The sequence below is a fragment of the Thermobia domestica genome, chromosome 3 (genome assembly GCF_964235325.1).
Source record: "Thermobia domestica chromosome 3, izTheDome1.hap1.1, whole genome shotgun sequence".
Classification (NCBI taxonomy): domain Eukaryota; kingdom Metazoa; phylum Arthropoda; class Insecta; order Zygentoma; family Lepismatidae; genus Thermobia; species Thermobia domestica.
Genome location: NC_137456.1, coordinates 54,583,854 through 54,605,925, shown reverse-complemented (window position 1 = coordinate 54,605,925; position 22,072 = coordinate 54,583,854). Strand labels below are relative to the sequence as shown.

General features: G+C 32.5%; 1 protein-coding gene across 16 annotated transcripts in view; it reads left to right on the top strand.

Moving 5' to 3' along the window:
• The window catches only part of Rbfox1 (RNA-binding Fox protein 1), a 1,063,832-nt gene that overhangs the window by 1,019,281 nt on the left and 22,479 nt on the right, over positions 1-22,072 (top strand). For 5 of the 16 annotated variants that reach the window (XM_081750843.1, XM_081750837.1, XM_081750851.1 and 2 more), the window contains 3 exons: positions 6,196-6,288; positions 19,398-19,452; positions 20,036-20,071. In XM_081750843.1, coding sequence (XP_081606969.1) covers positions 6,196-6,288; positions 19,398-19,452; positions 20,036-20,071 — 184 coding nt within the window. Of the gene's footprint in view, positions 1-6,195; positions 6,289-19,397; positions 19,453-20,035; positions 20,072-21,907; positions 22,011-22,072 lie in introns of all 16 variants that reach the window. The other 11 variants (XM_081750847.1, XM_081750844.1, XM_081750840.1 and 8 more) reach the window with 7 other exon arrangements.

The following is a 22,072-nucleotide window of genomic DNA, read 5'->3' as shown; positions in this document are numbered from 1 at the left end:
TATTGAACTGAACAAAGAAACAAACAAACAAAAAATAAAATAATAATAATAATAATAATAATAATAATTGAGTTTCAGAATTTCCTTTTGGAACATGGAAATTTGTGCAGATATCCTCATCATCCGTACAATACAGACTTCCTTTAAAAATTTATAATACAATTACTATCTTCATCTACTCGAGTCCTCAGTGTAAATGTTATTTATGTATTTTTTAATCAGTTTCCTTGTAGAACCTATTAAGGTAGGTAAGATATATCCACTCATTAAGTCTCAAGAGACCAAAACAAAAGAAGAATATGTTACGCAACCTCTTTACATGTAGTTCATATATTTTATTCAATAATAATGTACGTACATAAATAACAGTGTGAATTAAAAAGAAAAATCAATGCTATTACACAGTGTACGATTCCATAATAAAATATGTAACTTGTAAATTTTATTTGCTGACTGTTTGTGTTAGCCCTTTAGTGGTTTGAGCTTAAAGAAAATATTGGTCCGTACCCCCTTCCCCTCCCTCTAAAAAATATTCTTGTTGCTCATGTGGTTAGGATTCTACATTAAGCTGTAGGTACACGCCTTATATATTCTCAGTGCAAAGAAGTGTAAAACAACCAACAATCCATTCTAATGAGTAACCTAATATTTCACTCATTCTTAATCTAACTTACATGTATCGCATAGTCCTTAAAAGTTGTTTTTAAAGGTGTGTGTATTTAGTCCTTCCTCCAGATCTTTCGGTAGACAGTTGTATTTTGAAACTTTCTGAATATTTAGGATTGTCTTTAAAATGGAACTGTTTTATATTTGGGCCAATATAATAATAGGTTATCTTTCCGTAGGTACTAAGTGTGTTTTAAATTTGAACTCTTTTTTTTATTATTATTTTTCTTTATTTGTTAATGGATAGATTTTTTTAAATACTGTAATATTGTTTTATTAAATTAGTTGCGTAGACTACTGTGTTTCCTAGTAAGGAAAATTGTGATCTTTGTCATACAGCACATGAAAGAAATGTACAATCAATATATTTCTGTCGCTGTTAAAGGCGCCTAAATAACTTGTTAATAAAACTTAATTATATTTGGCGGAACTTACAATTTTCATAACTATCAAGTTAATATTTTGATAAGTTAAAAATTTACTCCAAGCTACTTTCAGTAATTAAATATTTAAAATTGTATATGATTTCTGTGTAGATGAAATTTTAAGTTTTGAGTGTAACCACTAATGATGCATTTAAATCTTTATACAAAACTTTATCTCAACTAATTCGATAGGCTCTTTGGTTTTATTAATAATTATATGTGTATACACAAGTGAAGGCAAAGAAGAAGAAAAATAAGTTTGCATTTGAAAATAAAATCATAAATAAATATAATAGTGAAAACAGTTTTAAGTGAATAAACATGATGAATGTGAACTTGTTATAATGCGAGTCTTACGGCTACACTGTATTACAAAAACAGCAATTTGTGAAGAGCTATAAAATTGACTGTGCACATTTACTGCTGGTTTAATCAGTGAAGCATGCTATTTATTATTATTATTATTATTATTTCGATTGCAGTGTTATAACTTTGTGATTCCAAGAAGAATGTGTGCCTGTGTTAGAAAACGTTTATAAATGGACTTACGTCTTTGGGATAATTTCTGAAGACGCTGTAGGATATACTCTAACATCTTTGTGATCGAATTTGAAGATCTATAAATGTGTATAATACTAAGTGTCAAGAATAGTCATTCTTTTTCCCTTTGAACACCATAATTATGCGAGTGAATGCCATTTAGGTATACCAGACAGTAATACTCTTGCATGTAAAACTCCTTTAATTTAAAAAAAGTTTTCAGATTTTCTATTCGAACGTGGGATTTAGTCAGCAGAAATCTTAGCTAAGACTTTCGAAGACAGCTTTGAGAAGATCCTTGGTTGTAAAGAAGTTCATAGCATGTCTGTGTCATTGTATATCGGCTGTAGTTGTTTTAAGGTCATTAGTGCTTCCACACATGTTTCATAAAAATAGTACTGTACATCTAGTCATAAAACTTGATGCCCTACCATTTTAATATTATTTTAATTCTGTACATGGGCATCAACTTTTGGATATGATTGTACAGGAAGTAAAATAATGGAAACTTGAGCCATTAGTAACATAAGATATTAATGGTTTAAAATTGAAGAACTCTTCTAAAATCAAGAAAATAAGGTCTGACAGAATGTAAAATAGTCAAATTTTATTTCTGCTCCAGTCCTTTGGAAGTTCGATCAACAATGAATATGGAAATAACTTTTTCTGTTGTAAGGTATTATGAAGGACTCTCAACACCTTCAGTTTGAGTTTTGTACAAATGCAGTGTGTTTAAATAGCATGTCGAATATTTTCAACTGTAGCGAGATATAAGAATAAAGTAAAGATTGCTTTCCTTACTTTTGCATTCTGTTAGGTCTGTAAATTATCGGGACAAACCTATCTCTTCTTGAAAACTTAAAACACGCGAGAACTCAACTTCTGTTAACTTTTAAAATTAAATTAGAAATAACTCATTAAGAGTTTAAACGGTAGATTTTCATTAACTATGGTTTGAAATATCCTATCAGGCAGTCTTGATGAATGATGATGTAAATATGAAAAAGTTTAAAGGCTTCCGTTATTTTGCTTCAGCCAGTATTACTTCACCATAAGGATTGCATGAGTGTGTTGTTTAGAAATTAGTTTAATTCGTATTAGTTTCCTTTGATAATACGAAATTACTAGTACAAGTCGGAGCGAAAGAGTTACATTAATTATGGAAGTCATTATTATTTAGCACAATTTCTAATTTGTAGATTGATCACGATTCACGATGAATAATCGTACTTGTTAGTCAGTTTTGTTTGTTTCTGTAGCTAGTTCAGTTTCACAAAAGTTGATTATTTTCATCACAAATTTTTAATTTAATGCCAAGATAGATTTTGTATTTCATGTCAACAGTCTGATGCGATTCAAATTGATATTGTATCCAACTGACGGGCTGTTCGTTAATAATTCAAATAAAATTGACGTTTCTTAGTTGAATTTGAATCTGACAAGAGCATTCAATGTATCGACCCGACACCTATTTCAGCGTCTTGTTATATTATAGTAAAATATTTTTAATGGAAGTCATTAGTCAAAACAAATTTTCCCAGTTATAGAGTTAGTATGCTTGTACTTAATTACATATTACTCTCGGACTTGTACTAGTATTACGTATAGTATTAAAGAATTATTGATTATTGAATATATTTATTGTGTAAAGTGTTCATATAGGCACAAATTATTCACTTTTCTTTAAAAAATAATCATCTTTCTCTTTACAGAAATCTGGGATAATAATCACTAATGCAGCATTTAGAATTAAAAGAATTACAATATTCGTTACACTGATTTCAATTTAAAATTTAAAAAAGAAAAAAAAATCGCGAGTAGTATATTATATCGTGTTTCTCATGCAGTGAAACTGATATTATGAAACATACTTAGTACTAATGAATACTTAGCTGTTACATAACTGAGAAATGTCTTTCAAAATACTTCTAAAAAATCTATAGAAAAGAAATATAATAGTACATTTATAATTTTAATGGATCTACTATTTGGTCTGACCTATACTGAACTTTTTTTTTATTATTATTATTTTTCAAGTTTTCTGTTGAATTGAAACTTCGTGTACACTCCCATCCAAAATAATCCGTGCTTTTTAAAATGTAAATTTAGGCATTTCCATTACTTCTTATTCTGTTATTTTCTGACACGCATATGTATATAATCTTCAGTATTCTTGTTAGTAATTGCTTTACTAATAACACGACTAGCTGCAGTGAACATTTATAATTTACCGTAACAGCTTCAGCCCTTGCGATTTTAGAATATGAAAGGAATAACCTACTATAGCAAATTACATTCTAATAATTAAAATTTAGCACGTTCTTAAATTTGAATTAAAGATCTATTTTAAATACGGTACTACTAGTTTATTATCAAATGCGTTCTTTGTGAACTTTTTTGTTACTTTCATGTTGTTGGATTAGCTTAATTAAATACTCTGAACTACTTACAGGACTCTCATTCAAGAACAAAATTTTTACTGACAATAGTGGAAAAGAAAAAGGCAAACATTACAATAAACTTCTATTTCGAGTCTAGGCTTCTACTAACCGAACTCGTAGCTAACAACTTAGAAAAGAAAGACAAAATCAAGCATAAATTATGATGCTCTGTTCGTTGAACTTTAAGAATAATCTAATAGTGAAAAACCATCAATACTTGTTGCAAGTTCATTGCAATATTTCACACGCAATTTTTGTACATTTCTTAGTCTTGACCCAGAAATATATCTCATATACATTTATCTTACGCTCATTTGAGGAGTCTGAAATTTTGAATTTATCTGTGATTAAATAGAAGCAAACATATATATGTTGAAACCTAAGCGAAGGTAGGTAAATAGAAACTATCGTTAGTTTCCATTCATTCCTCTAGCATTCACTGTGAGATATTCATGTAAATTACCTTTCTTGCTTTGTATTTGAATGAATTGTATTTCTGATGTGTGGATTTAGAATAGGCAGTAGTTAGAAACAGCAGCACACCCAGGCTCCCTCCCTGCTTCCCCATTCCCGTGTTAATCTTAATGATTGACTATTTTTAATACATATATTCCGATATTTTTGTGAGTTCTGTAATGCCTAGCTTCTAATTTTTACTTTTTTTTATTATTATTCCCAGTGCTATAGAATTGGTATTGGACCTAAATTAAAAATTCTGTTTCACATTTAATTCTTGAAGTGTGTAAAATTACAAATAATTGTACAGCATAATGTATTTTTTTGTAAGCTGTGTGCCTTTATCCTAATTTTCCTGGGTGCGCTTCCTTTTAGAAAATGCCACTAAACTTACGGTTCGCTTACGCATTATTTTCTCTTGGGACTGTGTTATAGTTTATTCTAAGCTTTATACTCACGTGTCCTTTTATTAAACATACCTTTTATTTATGATACACTAATAGTGTAGTGGCTAGTTTTGTTTTTAATATGCTATGTAGTTGTTAACTGGCTATGTTTAAAATAAATTCCATGTTAGGAAAAAAAAAAAAATTAAAATATTCTCAGCAGTGTGGAAAGCACAAAGTTTATTTTGTGTGAGGTTTATAATAATATTAATAATAATAATAATATATATACATATCGAGTTACATTGTGTACAAATTTGTCTTGCTGTTTGTTTGAATGATCATTGTAAAAAATATATTATGAGATCCCATAATGATTGTTGCTTCATGTTGATGCAGATTGCTTTTCTTGTGTCAGTTGTATTTTTCTCTAAATTGGCACCGTGGGACTATTGTAACAAAATGTAGTTTTATTATGATGTTCCACTTTTACTACAGCATAGTGTCAGTGTTGGAAACAAACAAACAAACAAAAAGTTATAAAGAACTTCACTAATATGTGTGAGAAGCTGTAGAAAAAGCATGAGGATTTGTTGCGAAAAATGTGTGGCTCGATTCATTTGAAGGTTTATGGTCTCTGGCACAGTAATGTAAATAGACTGAGTTTTTTCAGCATCCAATCTTGTGGCTTTTATCACAGCTTAGCTTTAGAAATATCAAACAACACTCCTCACAATTAGAATACCATGCTGAGTGGAAATCTATGTGTATTTTTTTTATATAATTGTCTCTAATATTTGAAAGCCAAGTGTGTTTAATGGTATTTTTCCAGAGTAGTAATCTAGCTTCTTGTTACTTTTTTCAGTCATGGTTTACCATTATTAAGTATGTTCTTCCCGAGATAATTGATTTCAGTAGCCAAGGCTTAGTCCATTTTTCTGGCATGACACAAAGATGGCTTTGCCTCACACCTACACTGCAGGCCCGATTGTGTGTCAAATTAGTCCCTGGTGTAATAACGCCAAGGATTCCATGTTTTCAATTGAAATCTCACTCCTTTTTTAATTAAAAAAAAACAATAATTAATAATCCTGTGATTATTTGATCATGACTTATTGATGATGGTTGATGAAATGATTATGTAGCATTTGTATGTGAAAGTTTTTTGGAATCTATACTTGTATTGACAAAAACAATTATTTTTCTTGGTCATATTTGTTGCACGATTTTTTTTTTATATACCGACGCGATTTAATGCATGTTTTGTCTGTCTGCATGCAGGGATTCGGTTTTGTAACATTCGCAAATAGTGCTGATGCCGACCGAGCACGAGAGAAGCTACACGGCACCGTGGTTGAGGGAAGAAAGATAGAGGTGTGCATGACTTTGATTTACATTTGTGGTAGCACTCACTGTAATTTTTAACTGTAACCAAAAAGCTGTAAGAAATAGTTATCTTCTGACCTTCTGTTCTCTTACCTCTATTTTTATGCCCCTTCTGCTATCTACCCATGTTTGTTTGTAAACCTATCCCATATCATAATTCTCTTTATTTTTTAAAAAAAATAATTAATTCAATAATCTCTTGCTCAGCAAAGCAATGTCAAGCTAGCATAGAAGTACGTGACTATATATATATATCTATATTTTATTTTTACCCAGTTAGGCCTTTCCCATTGTCTTGTTGGGGGCTGGTGTTGTTAAATACATTTATATATATATATATACATATTATATTTTTATATATATACATTTTCATTTATTTAAAACAAGAAAGATAACAAGTAGCATTCCAATCTGTAGAAAACAAGGTGGCTGGGATGATTGTTCATAGGGGCTGATCTGAATGAAGTCTTGACAGCTACGCATTGTTTGCATTTGTTATGAATTGTTGTACAATTCTTGTTTGTTGTTTTTGTATTTGGGTATCTTTTATTTATTTATTTCTCCAGGCTTATTCCCCTCCCTCTTTTGACAGTGCTGTGTTTGTAGAAATGATTGTTGAGCCTGGATCATTATTATAATTTTTTTCCTGTAGAAAGCTTGTATTCAAATTAAAAAAACTAAATACTTGAAACTTATTTATTATATGCATATATTTAACCTTTTTTAACGCGCACCTCTGGGCTTGCTTTCTGTATTTGAATTTCTTCCTCTGCGTTTGACATTTCTTTGCTGAACATAGCTGTTTTTTTCTTAATTGTTAGTACGTAAGTTAGAATAAGATTAAGTTAGTCTGATCGAGCAAGATATGATGGATTCGATTTTTTTTTTTCTCTTATACATGCATTTATCTTTTAAATCTAGAATCAAAAGTAAGTTTTAGAAGCAAGTAGTTGATTTATTAAGACGAAGAGGTGGTAGAACTTGCTCGATCAGAGCCATTTAAGTAGGATACTGTTTTAAACTTAATATTCCAATATGTATTCTACTCTACTTCTCTAGACGGCCAAGTGCCGATGAAAATGTTTAACCCAGGGGAGCCCAAGAGGTAAGGCATGGTATGGATGAAGTGTTACTTCAGTCTTTTTGCAAGGTATATACACACTCACTCACTCACTCCAGTAAATACATTGAAATCAAAAGAGAACTGAGAAATGTGATACAGTCCAAGGTCTTCTGGCCTCTGCTGTGATGAGCTATCGCTGTCTTTTTTTCTCCTCTATTTTTTCCTTAGTAGGGAAAGTGTCCTTTGGATGCTGCTTTTATGGCATGATTGTTTTTATTTTCTCCCATTCTTCCTACAGAGGTCTTGTCTTGTTTCATAATTAATTATAAAACAAAAGTTGTCCTGGGGCTGTAGGTAGGGATTGACCCTGCCTTTCTTATTTATTAACTTCTCCAATCTCTCTCTCTCTCTCTCTCTCTCCTCCGTTGTTGCACTTCTGTAGTAGCTATTGAATGTCATTGCATTATGTTATTTAAACACAGCTATTATGTTATTGAGGTAAGTTCCTTGTTGCTAGATAAATAAAGCAAATTATGTTGTGTGAGATGAAAAAGAGCAACCGATGAAAAGTTTATTGAGTGCATGTTGTAGTTATTTCTACAGGACGTGCAATAGTAGCATTCGTGTTTTTTTTTTTTTTTCTTTCTTTATAGCTCATGGGCACGTATGGTCATTAATAGAAGTAGATAATTGTCGTGTGTGGTAGAATATTTTGTTCTAAAATCCACTTAACCTTTGCGAAAGGTGATTTTTATATTATTCGAAACTTGTTGCTATGATGTTAAACAAATGTGTGAAAAGAAATTAAGATTTTTCTTCTCACAAAATGTGACAGTAAACAAAGTGCGTTCTCCAAAGAATTTAATACAGTACTTATCTTACGAAAATCGTGTTTGTACTCAGTCATGTTTGTGTCATCAGTGTGCTCTGTCGGATAGCAAGCGGTCTCTTTTATCATGTTGTTAACCGAGATATCGGATCTGGTTTATATGTTGTTCAAACGAAATGTGTACAATTATCCTGAACACGGTAATGCAAATGAGGAAAGGAGGTAGCTGTTTGCGACATTGGCTTTTAGTATTCATCATGGATCATTCCTGAAATGGAAATACACTTGAAGTAACAGACCAGAGCTTTATGAATGTTACGAAATAGGTACATTTGAAATTGGCTTACTTGTGTAATTGCACAGTTTCTTCCCAATTCATGTATTCCCGACACCCTACCGCATGAATAATATGTACGAAAAGTTTGTTTGGCATGGCATACTTACAGGTGACACATTCAAATGATGCAGCGGGTTTAAGGTGGAACCATATATAGGAGCTTCCTTTTTATAGGTTATAGTCAGAATTTTCAAACAAGATACCACCATAACAGTTTTACTGTACGCATTGTTCATTCGACAGTAAATTCCTGAAGAGTGAATACTTTTCTTGGAGAGGGAGAAGAGAACGAAAATTACACAACTACGTTGAGTCGACTTAGACTAATCCATTTCCGTGCTTGTACATAGATCTGGTATTCGAATCAGTACCGTGCTGGCGCGTCCATAGTGTGGGTTTGATAAAAACAATGATACACAGCTAAAATGCCTACATACGTGAAAGATTTATTTGAACTTGAGTCTGACGAAAAGTGTCGCAATCGAAACATTCTTTTGATTAATTGCTGTTATGTGAATTACCTTTTTACTCCTTCATGCTATACACGTTTATATTATATCGTAAAATAACGTCTCTTTTTTTTCTCAGTCTTTGTACTTTATTAAAAATAACATTGGAAAAAAAATAAACATGTATACTGTGTTCTTATGAACTCACTCTTACAAATCTATAGTTTGAATCATACCACTTACAATTGCAAAATAAAAGCTGAAATAAATAAATATGAATAAAACTCGAGTATACTTGTTAGAAAGTGAAGTTAAGATCAATAATAGAGTAGACATTATGAACGCATTTTAATCAACTACAAAATTTAGTCGCGCTACATCATCGCGCCTTTCCTAAATCCTAATAGAAAACAAAACAGGATATAAACGCTAATACAAAGTGATCGTGATCAACAGAAGAATCTTGATGCGTTCATAGATAAATCAAAATGTGAAAAATATTCACACATAAAAGTTAAATTAATATACTAAGAGCATGTCAACGAATGTTTCAATAGTAATCTAACAGCGACGAGAAAATGAGAAAGAAAAGCAAAATAAATATCTGATGTCAAGAAATAGTCGTGTTATGTTGCGTTACATGTCAATGACGGTAAGAGTGAATACCAAGTCAATATTTTAAATATCTATTTGGTCTAGGAATTAATTCGTGCGGGTGGACAAGAGATGGCGCAACGAACGGAGCGTCCCACAGTTCCGTGTATCCACACATGTGTTGCAAACCCCTGTCATCGCGTATCGTTCGTAGTATAGGGCAGTGGATTAAAGCGTCAACAACACCAGTTTGTAGTTAAGTGAACATGGCGCAATTTGTGCCTGATAAAGTGTTTTTGCGGGGTGTCCTGCTGCATTACTTTAACATGCAGAAAAGTGCGACTGAAAGTCATCGTATTTTGGTGGAAGTGTATGGTGACCATGCTCTAGCTGAGCCAACGTGTCAGAAGTGGTTTGCACGGTTTAGAAGTGGTGATTTCTGCTTAGCAGACCAAGAGCGAGCTGGACAGCCAAAAATATTTCAAGACGAAGAATTGACAGCATTGCTCGAGCAGGATTCGTGTCAAACGCAGGAACAACTTGCAGCAGCATTAGGCGTTGATCAAACAACAGTCTCCAAACGCTTGAAAGCCATGGGAATGATTCAAAAGATGTCACATTGGGTTCCACATGAATTGAAAGACAGAGACGTTGAAAGACGAAAAACCATTTGCGAATTGCTGCTTCAACGACAGAGTAGAAAGGGGTTTCTGCATCGAATTATTACGGGTGATGAGAAGTGGATCCATTACGAGAACCCTAAACGAAAAAAGGCCTGGGTGAAACCAGGTGAACCAGGTCCATCACAACCAAAACGAGATATTCACTGTGCAAAGGTTATGCTGTGCATATGGTGGGATATGAAAGGTGTGGTGTACTATGAGCTGCTGCAACCGGGTGAAACTATGAATGGAGAACGTTATCGACGACAATTAATGCGTTTGAAGCAAGCTCTGGCCAGAACACGACCAGAATGGGAGAACAGACATGATAAACTTATTGTTCAACATGATAACGCTCGCCCACATGTCGCAAAACCGGTCAAAACCTATTTAGAAAATGTCGGATGGGAAGTTTTACCCCACCCGCCGTATTCACCAGACGTTGCTCCTTCGGACTACTACTTGTTCGATTGCATGAACAACGATTTGATTGGACAGCGGTTTACTTCTTCAGAAGATATCGAAACATGGGTCTCTGACCGGATCGCTTCCAAGGATGAGGACTTCTTTCGCCACGGAATCCGTACATTGCCTGACAGATGGGCGAAAGTGGTGGCTAGCGATGGACAATATTTTTCTTAAGGTATTTATGTATTTTGTGTTTGTACTACAGATTCAATGTGTGCGTACCAACCGCACGAATTAATTCCTAGACCAAATAGCTAAAGTAAAAAGTAAATATTTCGTAGCAAAGTTCATTATTATTATTTTGGCGAAGAGGTGGGAGTCTCAACGTAAAGAAAAAGTAGCTATATATATGCGTAAAACTTGGTTATGGATGAGGAGAAACTTTATGTCGAGTCAACTGTTTTGGCTTTGGGTCATCATGTAGTATCAAGGGAAGACTAAATAGATTGAAAAAGTGTTCCCTCGTTCTTGTTCCGCAACGTCGGTAGTTTTAACAAACGCGAACGCAACGTAGGTGTACTTCTGCTTCTATTAGGTGTAAATCATCTTCATTGAAAGATAGTGGATTCCTACATATAAGGTCATTAAATGATTCTTGTCAGACTTGACATGAACTAATGACATGGCGAATTAATTCAACTTTATGTTTAAATTTTCAAAACTGTTTGTCTCCGAAGAAACATCTCTCAAATATTCCAAAGTAACTTTGATATTGGTGGACGCGATTTCATCCTTTGGTTCATCTTAATGTGATCCATTGAGACTTTTTGTCTATCATCAAAGAGGAAGCTTGTGACAGCATAACCACAGAGAAGCTGCGTAAAAATAAATACTGCGCAGTTAAGAGAAATGAAGTACTGAATTATTCAGGAGCTCGACCTAAGGGCAGCTAGTGCTGAATTGTAGCTTGATAAGAATTTTCTTTTCTAAAAACTTCATGTAAGAACTAGAAGTTGTGGTGGTAGCTGAATCACCTAAGGGAGTGTATCATTTCTTTTTCCTTCATAACGATTCGTATTATATCTTAACTGTTTAGTCCCATAGAAATTACAAACATGTGAGCATTCTAATAGGCCCTACGTTTCTTTTCTCTCTTTCTTTTTTCCTTTCTTTTTTACGTACAATATGATAAAAGAGAATTTGAACCCACATCAGTTGTTACCGAAGTCAGTTGACAAAGTGGACAATTGTTGTTGCATTTTATGCACTGTGTCTAGAAAGCAGTTTTTTCCTTCCAAATTCGTCGTTTTTCTTCTCTAATTGGTCAGAAACTCATATTAACTTGTAAATATTTTCTTCTGTATGTAGTGTATTTGTATTTGAGTGTTTTTCCTTTCACTGAAAGAAGCTCTTGTACTTGCAGATTAACATTTTCATGTATTTACCTATGACACTTCTCATTTCTGTATAATTCGTTTCTCAGTATATATCCCTACTTTTGCAGATAGTAGTTTGTATAAGGTATAGCACCGGCATATCTCCATTCTCCCCCTACCCAAAGACTAATTCATTCAATACAGCTCTTTACAGTCTTTGTATTTTAACTGTTACCGTGAACGTGCTATAAGGGAATATGTGGTAGAAACTTCCTTTAATGTCCTAAAGCATCATAAACGAACATTCTCATTCGTTGAATAGTTATCCAGTTAGTATATGCAATAATTTTTTAGGATGTAGTTGATTCATAGTCGTTGACACCATGTATATACTTTTGGACAAAGTATTGAAATCTAGAAGAAAAACTAAAAGTTTTCATACATATATTTGAACAAGGATAATGTGTTCTTTAATGAAGTAAAATTTTACAAACGAACGAATTTGTAAGAATTCATTCACTTTTTACGAAAGAAAACAAGAAAAAAAAACCGGAAAGAAGTTATTTAAAAGAAACTCCAAACGCTGTCTACAATTTCGAAAACCGTAGGGTAAATATTAACCGAATTGTTAATATTTACGTAGTTAATGTATGTAAAACATATCTCCTTAGTTTGCCGAGCACTTAACTCTCGTGTTTTATCGTATTTATCAGCAGCTTAAACTGTTTCATATGTAAAATTATTATGGTGATAACAATCCGTTTTAGGCTGAGAGTAATGTCGTGTCACTGCGAAAAGACATTTGGGAGTTTTTTTACATGGAACAATATTTGCACACATTGTGCATTACATCAAGCAATTAATAGAAACAGATGACATAAATTGATATGTAAGATTATTCCATGTTTGAAAGGTGGAGAGGAGGATTCAGAATCTAGAATCGAAAATTATATTTCTTTTATATGGAATATACGTACCGTACACATTAATATATATATATAATATTAATATAATATGGAAAAAGGCGTAGTAACACTCTAAATTGAATTCGGTATGTCTTGCGATTGTTGAAATATTTTAAAGGTATGAGGTTTTTTCTTCTTTCTTTCTTTCTTTCTTTCTTCAAATCTTAGTTTCTTCTGTAGGAAACACACTAAAAATTAAGCGACAATTCAGTGCAAAATAAAGGTATTGTGACTAAGATTTCAGAGCATCCATAAATGATAAATTGTCACATATCATTTATGGGTGCGAATAAAGAAAACATTCATATTTAGGCAACGAACACATGAAGCAGTGTACAACTAAGTACTTTGTTTTAGTCAACATTGTATTTTGTAACTTCAATTAATCGATCATCACGATGATCAGGAAGCTATTCCACAAGTTATTTGATATACTCTACCGTTACATGGATACTCAAAGAGTAAACCTTTAACTGTTGTTATCCATTCCTAATCCTAACTATTCCTCAGTTAGTACTTGGTGGAGCCCCTTTGGTATCCAGTGAGTCGTGGATTATAGGTATACCATTCGTCATAGTGCCTCAAGTAACTGTTCGCGTGTCCGCGTTGTTGTTTGTGTAGTTCTAGTTGTAGATCATCTCAACATTTTCTATAGGATGCTTGTCCGGGCTACGACATTTTTGACTCTTCCAGTGGATAGTCAGCTTTGCCGTATGGACATAATGTTCCTTCATCCATGAGTGACGTTCCGTGACTAATCACCTGTTTCGAAAAAAAGATAGCAATCGATTTTCCAATTCTTTGATGAATTTCTCAGCTTTGATGTTCTCATTGCAAAAAAATGAGATAAACTACGAGTACCTTTTCAAATTGCACCGAACACCATGACAGATCGCTGTGTTTCACCGTAGCATGGTGAAATTTCACTGACTTGTGGTTTGTCGATCGTTTCCATACCCACTTTCGACTGCTGTTCGAGAATTGGCTAAATCGGGTTTGATCGGAAAATACAACACGATTCGCAACGTTTTATGGCTTGCTGCACATGGTTGTGCCGCAATAGTATCTCGGTTTCATTTGTAGCTTTGTGACCATAGAGAAGAGAATTCGAGGTGGAGTGGTCGGTACATACTCGCACTATGTAGATACCACTGCACGGTTAGTACTGATGTATCCGCTTCGAGGTTTCGAACGGCCGCGTGTTTGTCCGGTTCGATCTGATCTGATCGTGAGTCTACAAATGTCTTTTCGTCCCGTTGAGCTGCACTATAATTCTATTAATATTTGCTAGGAATAAAGATAACACAGCATTGATGATGCGTTGACTTCTACTCCCAATGCCTAATCAGGTGTCTTCGTGCTGTGGTGCTACTTGTACTGTTCGCTCACACCATCACCTTCTTCATGTTTATTGGCTACTCGCATTCGTTTGGTGTTCCCACGGGATTGTGTTATCTTGCGGGTATCTTGTTTATTAGGATATCTCTTCAGAAAGAAGTAAGGGGGATGAGAATGTAGTTGAGCTTGTGAGAATAACAAAGAGTAATAGAGCTATATTAATGGTAACAATAGAGGAAGACTGACCGATATTGCGATCTCATAAGGAATCGAGCTTTTAGGCATCTTGACCTAAAATTCACCACGTGTCTTAAATAAAGAAATAATCGTGGCTGCATTAAACTGAAAAATAGCAACACTTATTTCGTATTGCGAATGAGCTAACTTCACTTTCTTAGTAGTAAAAATTGCCATCTTAATCGTGTATAATACAAAAGTGAGTGAGTGAGAGTGTCTGGGCACTCAAACCGGTATTCGCCAGTTTCATGTGAAATTTTACAATTGGTAATTCTTCGTTATTAGCCTTCAACTCGTCTTTATTTTCCAAACGTGGCAGTACAGCTTCCAAGGCGTGTTCTTTCAGAACTGTTATTCAGCTTGAAGAGTTGAATGAAAGTAACTTGAGTTGTGAAGTTGTAAGTAATTTTAGAATAGTGATCATCTACGTATGCCGCTAGCGGGGAAGGGAAGGTAAATAAATGTGTGAATTTTCTAAATTTCATTGGGTCATCGACAGAATCTCCTCCAAAATCTCGTTCCAAAGAACACACTCCCTCCATCTGGTCTGATTCGTTAAGTGTGAATTCGATTCCTTAAATCTGCCAAGTTGACTAAATGTGTCACAACCGTTTAGTAATATTTTTATGATAAAAGTCATGGGCGTCTCTGGCGGGGGGGGACGCGTCCCCCCCAATATTTTGAAGTGAGATAATCTAACATTCCGCTAAGATACTAGCAGTTAGGTCATTTCCTTTGATGTCCCCCTCAAATTTTACATGCCAGAGACGCCAATGATAAAAGTTACCACTAAGTACCAGTAATTGAAAGTCTGTAAATTCAAAACTTCCAAAATCAGTAAAGAAAATAAAACTGCTTATGTCTTTCTGGATAGTTGTAAAAAAAATCTGTCTAGAAGTGAATGTAGAGTGGATAAAATACATGACTATTCTAAATGACATTATGAATGCAATGGAAATATTGTGGTCAGCCATATACAGGGTGTATATATAAAGTTGAGAAGCTAAATATGTGTAAATGCAGTTGCAGGCATTTTTAATGACTATAGTTTTTAAATTGTAGGTTATTATTATTATTATTATTAGTAGTAGTAGTAGAAATAGTAGTAGTAGTAGTATTGTCATGTGTTGAGTTTTGCTTAAAATAGTTAATGGACTTTTCAATGTGAAATCACGTTCGCTTAATTCGGAATAATAAATTTTACGAAATTCCATATAATACACGTCTTACCTGTAAAGAAGAAAGAGCAAAACAAATTTAAAATATACAGTGCGTAGAGTTTAGTTTCCTCAGTCTACTCGGAAATAGAAGTGAAGGAACTTGAGTTCATGATTAAAGAATATATTTTTGAGATGTCCTTCAAATTGGATTTCCATCCATTCATTTTGTTTCTTTGAGTCACTCCTCGAACCCGTGGGACATAATAAATTGCAAACATGATACCTAAGGTTATAACACAAGTTTTTAGATATGAAATGCACATTTTACATATTTTAAAAGAACAACTACGTACTAATTTTTATTTTTGATTTTGCGTAACAAAGCTCAAGGTGACAGTAGCTATCTTAAAAATAATGATTAAAACGAAGTACTTTTTAAAAAAAAAAATTAAGTTTCAGATTGTGTGTGTATAGTCTTAAGAGGGGAAACAACTACTAGCTACCTGTCCGAGCAGGTGTGTTCTAACTCATTGCTACGACTATGTTGAAAAATTAAAAACTGAAATCTAGAAGAGTATAGTCCTGTCTGTTATAGTGTATTAAATGGGATAATTGGGGAATTGTGGTGATGAACACAGGCTAAGGGTATTCGAAAAAACAAAGTCTAGGATCAAAATTAGGTGCAAGGATAAAAGAAGTTAATAAACCGGAAATGTTACCATGTACAGCGTCACCGAATATATAATTAATAATCAGGTCGAGACATCGAAGGTAGGCGGAAAACATGGCCTATTGAAGAGGGATGTGTATTGTGATTCTTGGTTGGACAAAAAAATTTTAAAAAATTAAAAAATGGAAGGGATGATTGATTCTAACAGGATTAAATTCGAACATGACAGTATCTAAAGACAAGTTTACGTTTCTGTGGCATTGAACGTCCAGGTTCTTAAATTTTGGAGTTAGGAATACCTTCTGAAATTTGTTGGTGCTATTTATCAACACCATATAATTATTAAAGTGGAAATTGCTTTCCAGATCCGTAAGATTGCTTTTTATTTTCTTTGTTTTGTTTTTGTTTACAGAAATTCTATATAATCGTAGATTGTTAATTTTGCATTAGTCTCGCTCAATCTAAATAGCACTGAAAATGTACATATTACTAGGTAAGTAGGAAAAAAATCAAAAGAAAGTTTGCGCATGGAAATGCTCAATTTAGAGTTTTTTAGTGCCCTACAGAAGTGCAACAATTACCACTATCATCAATTACCACTATCGTAGAATATATCTTTACCTAACGTGAAAGTTTCCCTCCCAAGACCTGGAGAACTTCAAGGCTCTAGCGGAAAGTTACATCAAAGGAATTGATTGTTCAATATAAATGTAATAAATTATGCATGTGTAAAATAATTTACATAGTTATTACAGTACTAATTTTCCTCTTTTTTTTGTAACCCCTGAATGTATGAAGTTTTTTCAGTGGGTAAAGTCTCCTGCTTCTTCCATTGACTGTGTAGATTGCTCCAAAAGTGAAAATATATATTTATATACATAAACTATTATCTGGCTTAGTAGAAGTATATTTTATAATTTATCAGCTTCAATTGTGAATTGTGGCTTGTGTGTGTGAACAAGCTTGGTTTATTTTATGGAAATATTTACCCAGCTACCATCAACAGAAATCAAGATAGAAATTCAACTGTGTGATTTCCAAAGAACTGTTGCCGATTTTTAAACGGCAAATTAGCTCATTTATGCAAGTTAAAACCTCGTGAAGAGTATTTATTTTTTATTTTATTTTATTTTGTTTCATCTCGGTATTGAAAAGGATATTGTTCACATAACTTTGGTTAATAGTAAAAACTGAAAATCACTACCTTGATTTCGATTTCGAAATGGAACTACAGCTCTTCGAATTATTCTCCAGAAACCGTTAAGAATATATTTGGAACTTCGATATCTCAAAATAGAAATATCAATAAAGCAATCATATAGAAAGACTTTACATGGTTGCCATAATTTTAATCCCCCGAGATTTAATTATAGCGTAGTGAATTTAATGGAATAAGTTTTGTTGTTTAAGTTAGTTTCTTATAGCGAAGAAAATAGTTGCGAATTTTAAGTGTTTGGAAAATGAAATTTTTAATTAAGGGTCAGCGAATCATTCAATCTGTTGTAATATCTTCGTAAATACTTAAACTAAAAGTAATACAATTGGACATTAGAAACAAAAAAGTCACATTTGTTGGATCAAAAAATCCAATATATTTCAGCCAAAAAATTTTCTTGTACGTCTTATATCTGGAGAACTACATACAGTGTAGCCAAACCCAAACTATCAGTTAACTCAGTATGATGGTCTTATTCTGTAGAAAATAAGAAAACTCGATTTAGGGTCCGTCCAAAAATTTTGTTGCCCCCTGATCCAAAAAGTAATTATTGGCTAATAAAACTTTTCTTGTAAACCTTATATGTGTAGAACTACATATAGTGTAGCCAAACCCAAACTATCGGTTAACTCAGTATGATGTGCTTATTCCGTAGAAAATACGAAAACTCCATTTAGGGGCCATTCAAAAATTTTGTGACCCCTGATCCAAAAACTAATTATTGTCAAAGATCGCAATCTTTTGACCTGTTTTTAGTTTTCCTATTTAAAAAAAAAAAAAAAAAAAAAAAACTCTCAAGACAATCTTTAATTTGTATGTTATGCTTATATATTAATCCGATACATTTTTCTTTTTTTTTTTAACCCTGTTGCACATTAGCATAGAATTTGTTAAGGTGGACCGCTGTTTAAATAAATATTTTGGGTGTTTCTAACGTAATTTGTTTTTAATTATTTTTATTCCATACATCGTTTTACTAAGTTTACCGTCACCATCTTGAGGAACCATATAATTGTAGATAGCATTTTTATGTCTCTATTACGTGTTTCTCTGCTGATGATTGCGGTGAAACAAGTGAAATGATCGTTGACATAAACATAATTGTTATATATTATTAAAAAAAAAAAAAAACGCTGAAAGACCCTAAGCCTGTTGGTTTCATTTAAAATACCTGATAAGAGTTATTTTGAAAGTTTTGGACTTTAATTTGTAGAGCTGTTTCCAATAAATCTGTATTTTAAAAAAATAAAAAAAGTACTCTGTTGATGATAGTTGGTGTCTTTGCACACAAGTGTCAACACGTGTCTTTATCTAGTAGAAATATATGAGTATATATTATTAGTGGTAAATTACATATATAATAATTTTCTATTAAGTTTAATGTATAGAGATTAAGATTTGTTAGATTATTTTCTTTTATGATGTAAGCAATGTAATACTGCAGCATATTATCCTTATAATATTCGTTTAAGTTGCATGCTGTTCAATTTCAAATTTTTATTAAAATATCTTTTGTTAAAGTAATATTTAATATTATTTCAACTTATTTACTTCTTTCAAATAAGATTATATATTTCTGAATATTGTGTCATTAAAGTAATTTAAAGGAACAGATGTAAAAGTAATTTCTTTTTGTAAATTTTGAATATTGTATTAAAATTTCACTCAATTATTGATATATTGAAAAATTAGGAATTTGATCAATAATCTTCAGTTTTGACATTCGTTGTGTTAATAAATATTTTTTATGCATGTCTCTAAGATTCATATTAATGTATTTCCACAACTTTTAGGTAAATAATGCCACAGCACGAGTTCAAACCAAAAAACCACCAACCGTTCCAAATGGTAAGTTCGTACAATTTGTAGTTTTAATAATATTTGACAGTAGACAAGTAATTATTGTGTACATACGTGCATTCTTATTTTCAAAATCCCACAAAAATTGGCTGTCATATGTTTTGAATTTATTATTTATTATTATTAGTGTTATTTTGTTTCTACACTTCTATAGCTTCGAAATTGTTACTCTTTTTTAACATCGTGATCAAATATTTCCTTAAAAAAGTATATATACATATTTAAAAGATAAAAGTTTCGAGCATGTGTAAAGACAAAAGAAACAAAGTATAATATGTGGTAAGGAGATGCCTTGTATATACATATTAGAAAAGCAGAAAAATAGACTTAGCTTTTGATGCTTGGGTGTTGGTTGGGAAAGTAAACATATTTTTCATATTGTCCATGTCATGTGTGTACACTTTTTTTTTTCTTTAATTACTTAGTCCCTGCAAAATTTGTAGCCATGCTTTCATGTTTTTTTGATTATTCTTTATGAGTTACAGAACTAATTATTATTTCTGTACACATTGTTGTCAAACTTCTTGTTCTAGATTGCAGTGTTATACATTTTACTTTTTTACAATTTTAGTTTTTCTAACTAGGAATGGAACGGTGCCTACACTGGGTGAGATAATTCTTTCTTGGTGTGGATTTGATTGTTGTGGGGTTTTGTAGTTGTAATGCTGTAATTTATTATTTTTTTCTTCCACATTCTTAATGTTTTGCTGGATTCTAGGCTGCTCTTGGAAGCGGATGGTGATCCTAAAAATCTATATACAGTATTTTCATATATTTACAATGTTACCACATTCATTTTTATTCAAAATATTTCTTTTAGTGACTTAATGTGAATATTGATATAGACTTACAAATTCTTGAAGAATAATCATATACATTTGTGTATATATACTATAATAATTTGAAATATTATTATTAAGTGTCATATTCCCTTCTGCAGTTTATTTTCATTGATTTGTTTATCCCAATTATTGTATTACAGTAGTTGAAATATACTAATAGGTGTGAGCTTCATAGAGCCAGCCTAGATAATTTATTTCACTGCCAACAAGTCATTAATTATATTTGAAATTTGCTGGTTACAATTCTTGGCTTCGTGATAATTTTGATTTTTTTTAAAAAGTAAATTTGGCAGAATTACAAATATATATATATAGGCTATGAAGATCAATATGTAGGTGAATATTCACTGTCAACGAGTCTAGAAGCTCTATTTTGGATCTTGTAGGGGTGGAGGGAGGGAGGGTAGGAAGGGAAAGCAATTATCAGAGAAGAGTATCCCAACATGATTTACTCGCAATTCCTAAACCAACAAAGTAATATTTTGTTGATATATATGGGAATGGACGATTGCAACTTGTATTCGTATTTTAACAGTAGTATGAATGAGTACAAGGGAACAGAGAAAGAGAGAGAGTCAGATGGACACAGGCGGAGAGTATATCTTGTTGGCTGTGAATTCCAAGGTGCTTGTTTTGATTGTGGTTGACTGCACTTTTATTTGCATGGCAGTAGATTATCACTCCTTTTTATGTGCACACTGTAATTTGCAGTGTAACCAGGATTGTTTACGAACATTCGTGATAATAGATTAGAAAATCTATGTTTAGACGTCTTGATAACTTAGCACTGTTTTTAATCTATGTTCTTGTATCTTTATTCTTATTCTATATTCTTGTAATTTTTACTGAGCTGAAATTTTTGAAGTTTTAACTTTCTCCAGCTGCCTTTTGTGTGCACATACGATGAATGTTGACAAGTGTTAGTCTGGTGCCTTGCACATGGAATGTTTTATTGATTATTATTATTATTATTATTATTACATTTTATTTCTTGATGGAGTATTATGTATAATACAAATATACATATAATTATGGCTGATAGTATTTTATTCCTAGTGACAAGTATACTCTTATTATGTCTTTGCATTATTTCATCATTTTTTGCTGGGAGGGACAAATTATATTATAACAGGTATTTTTTGGTGAATGATTGAATATGAATTTCCCATACCTTTTTATGTGTGAAAAAAGAAAAACTTTTAAATTACAGCTTGTTATATATATATATATATATATATATATATATATATATATATATATATATATATATATATAATATTATCAATATATGTATGTTGTTTCTTCTGGTATTACAGTTTTTTTTTAAGAAGTCAAATCTAAGATCCACAGCGCTTTTCTTAACAGTAACTTTAATGTATTGAATTTCAGATATGAAGTAATTCACTTAGGATGGAATGTTTCATATAGTTCTTTTTTTTCCTTTCTTTAAAAAGTATATATTTTTTTGTCTGTGTTGGATCTTTTTTTTTTATCAGCATTAATAGGTTCTAGTAATACAGAATTGGGTGTGCACTCAACCCATATGTGAGCTTGCACTTTTGTAAGTGATAATAGGCTTGGCTAATGTTATGTTGTATTAGGATACAGATTACCACAAGTGCCATGGTCCTGGGTTGGGGGAAACGCCTCTTTAACCTCTCACACTAACCCCCTGATGCTGTCTTCTCGACCTCTGCGACGTAGGTAGGTCATTGTTCCCTATCACTGTGAAAATTCAAACAGTGTAAACATTTGCCATGATTAGT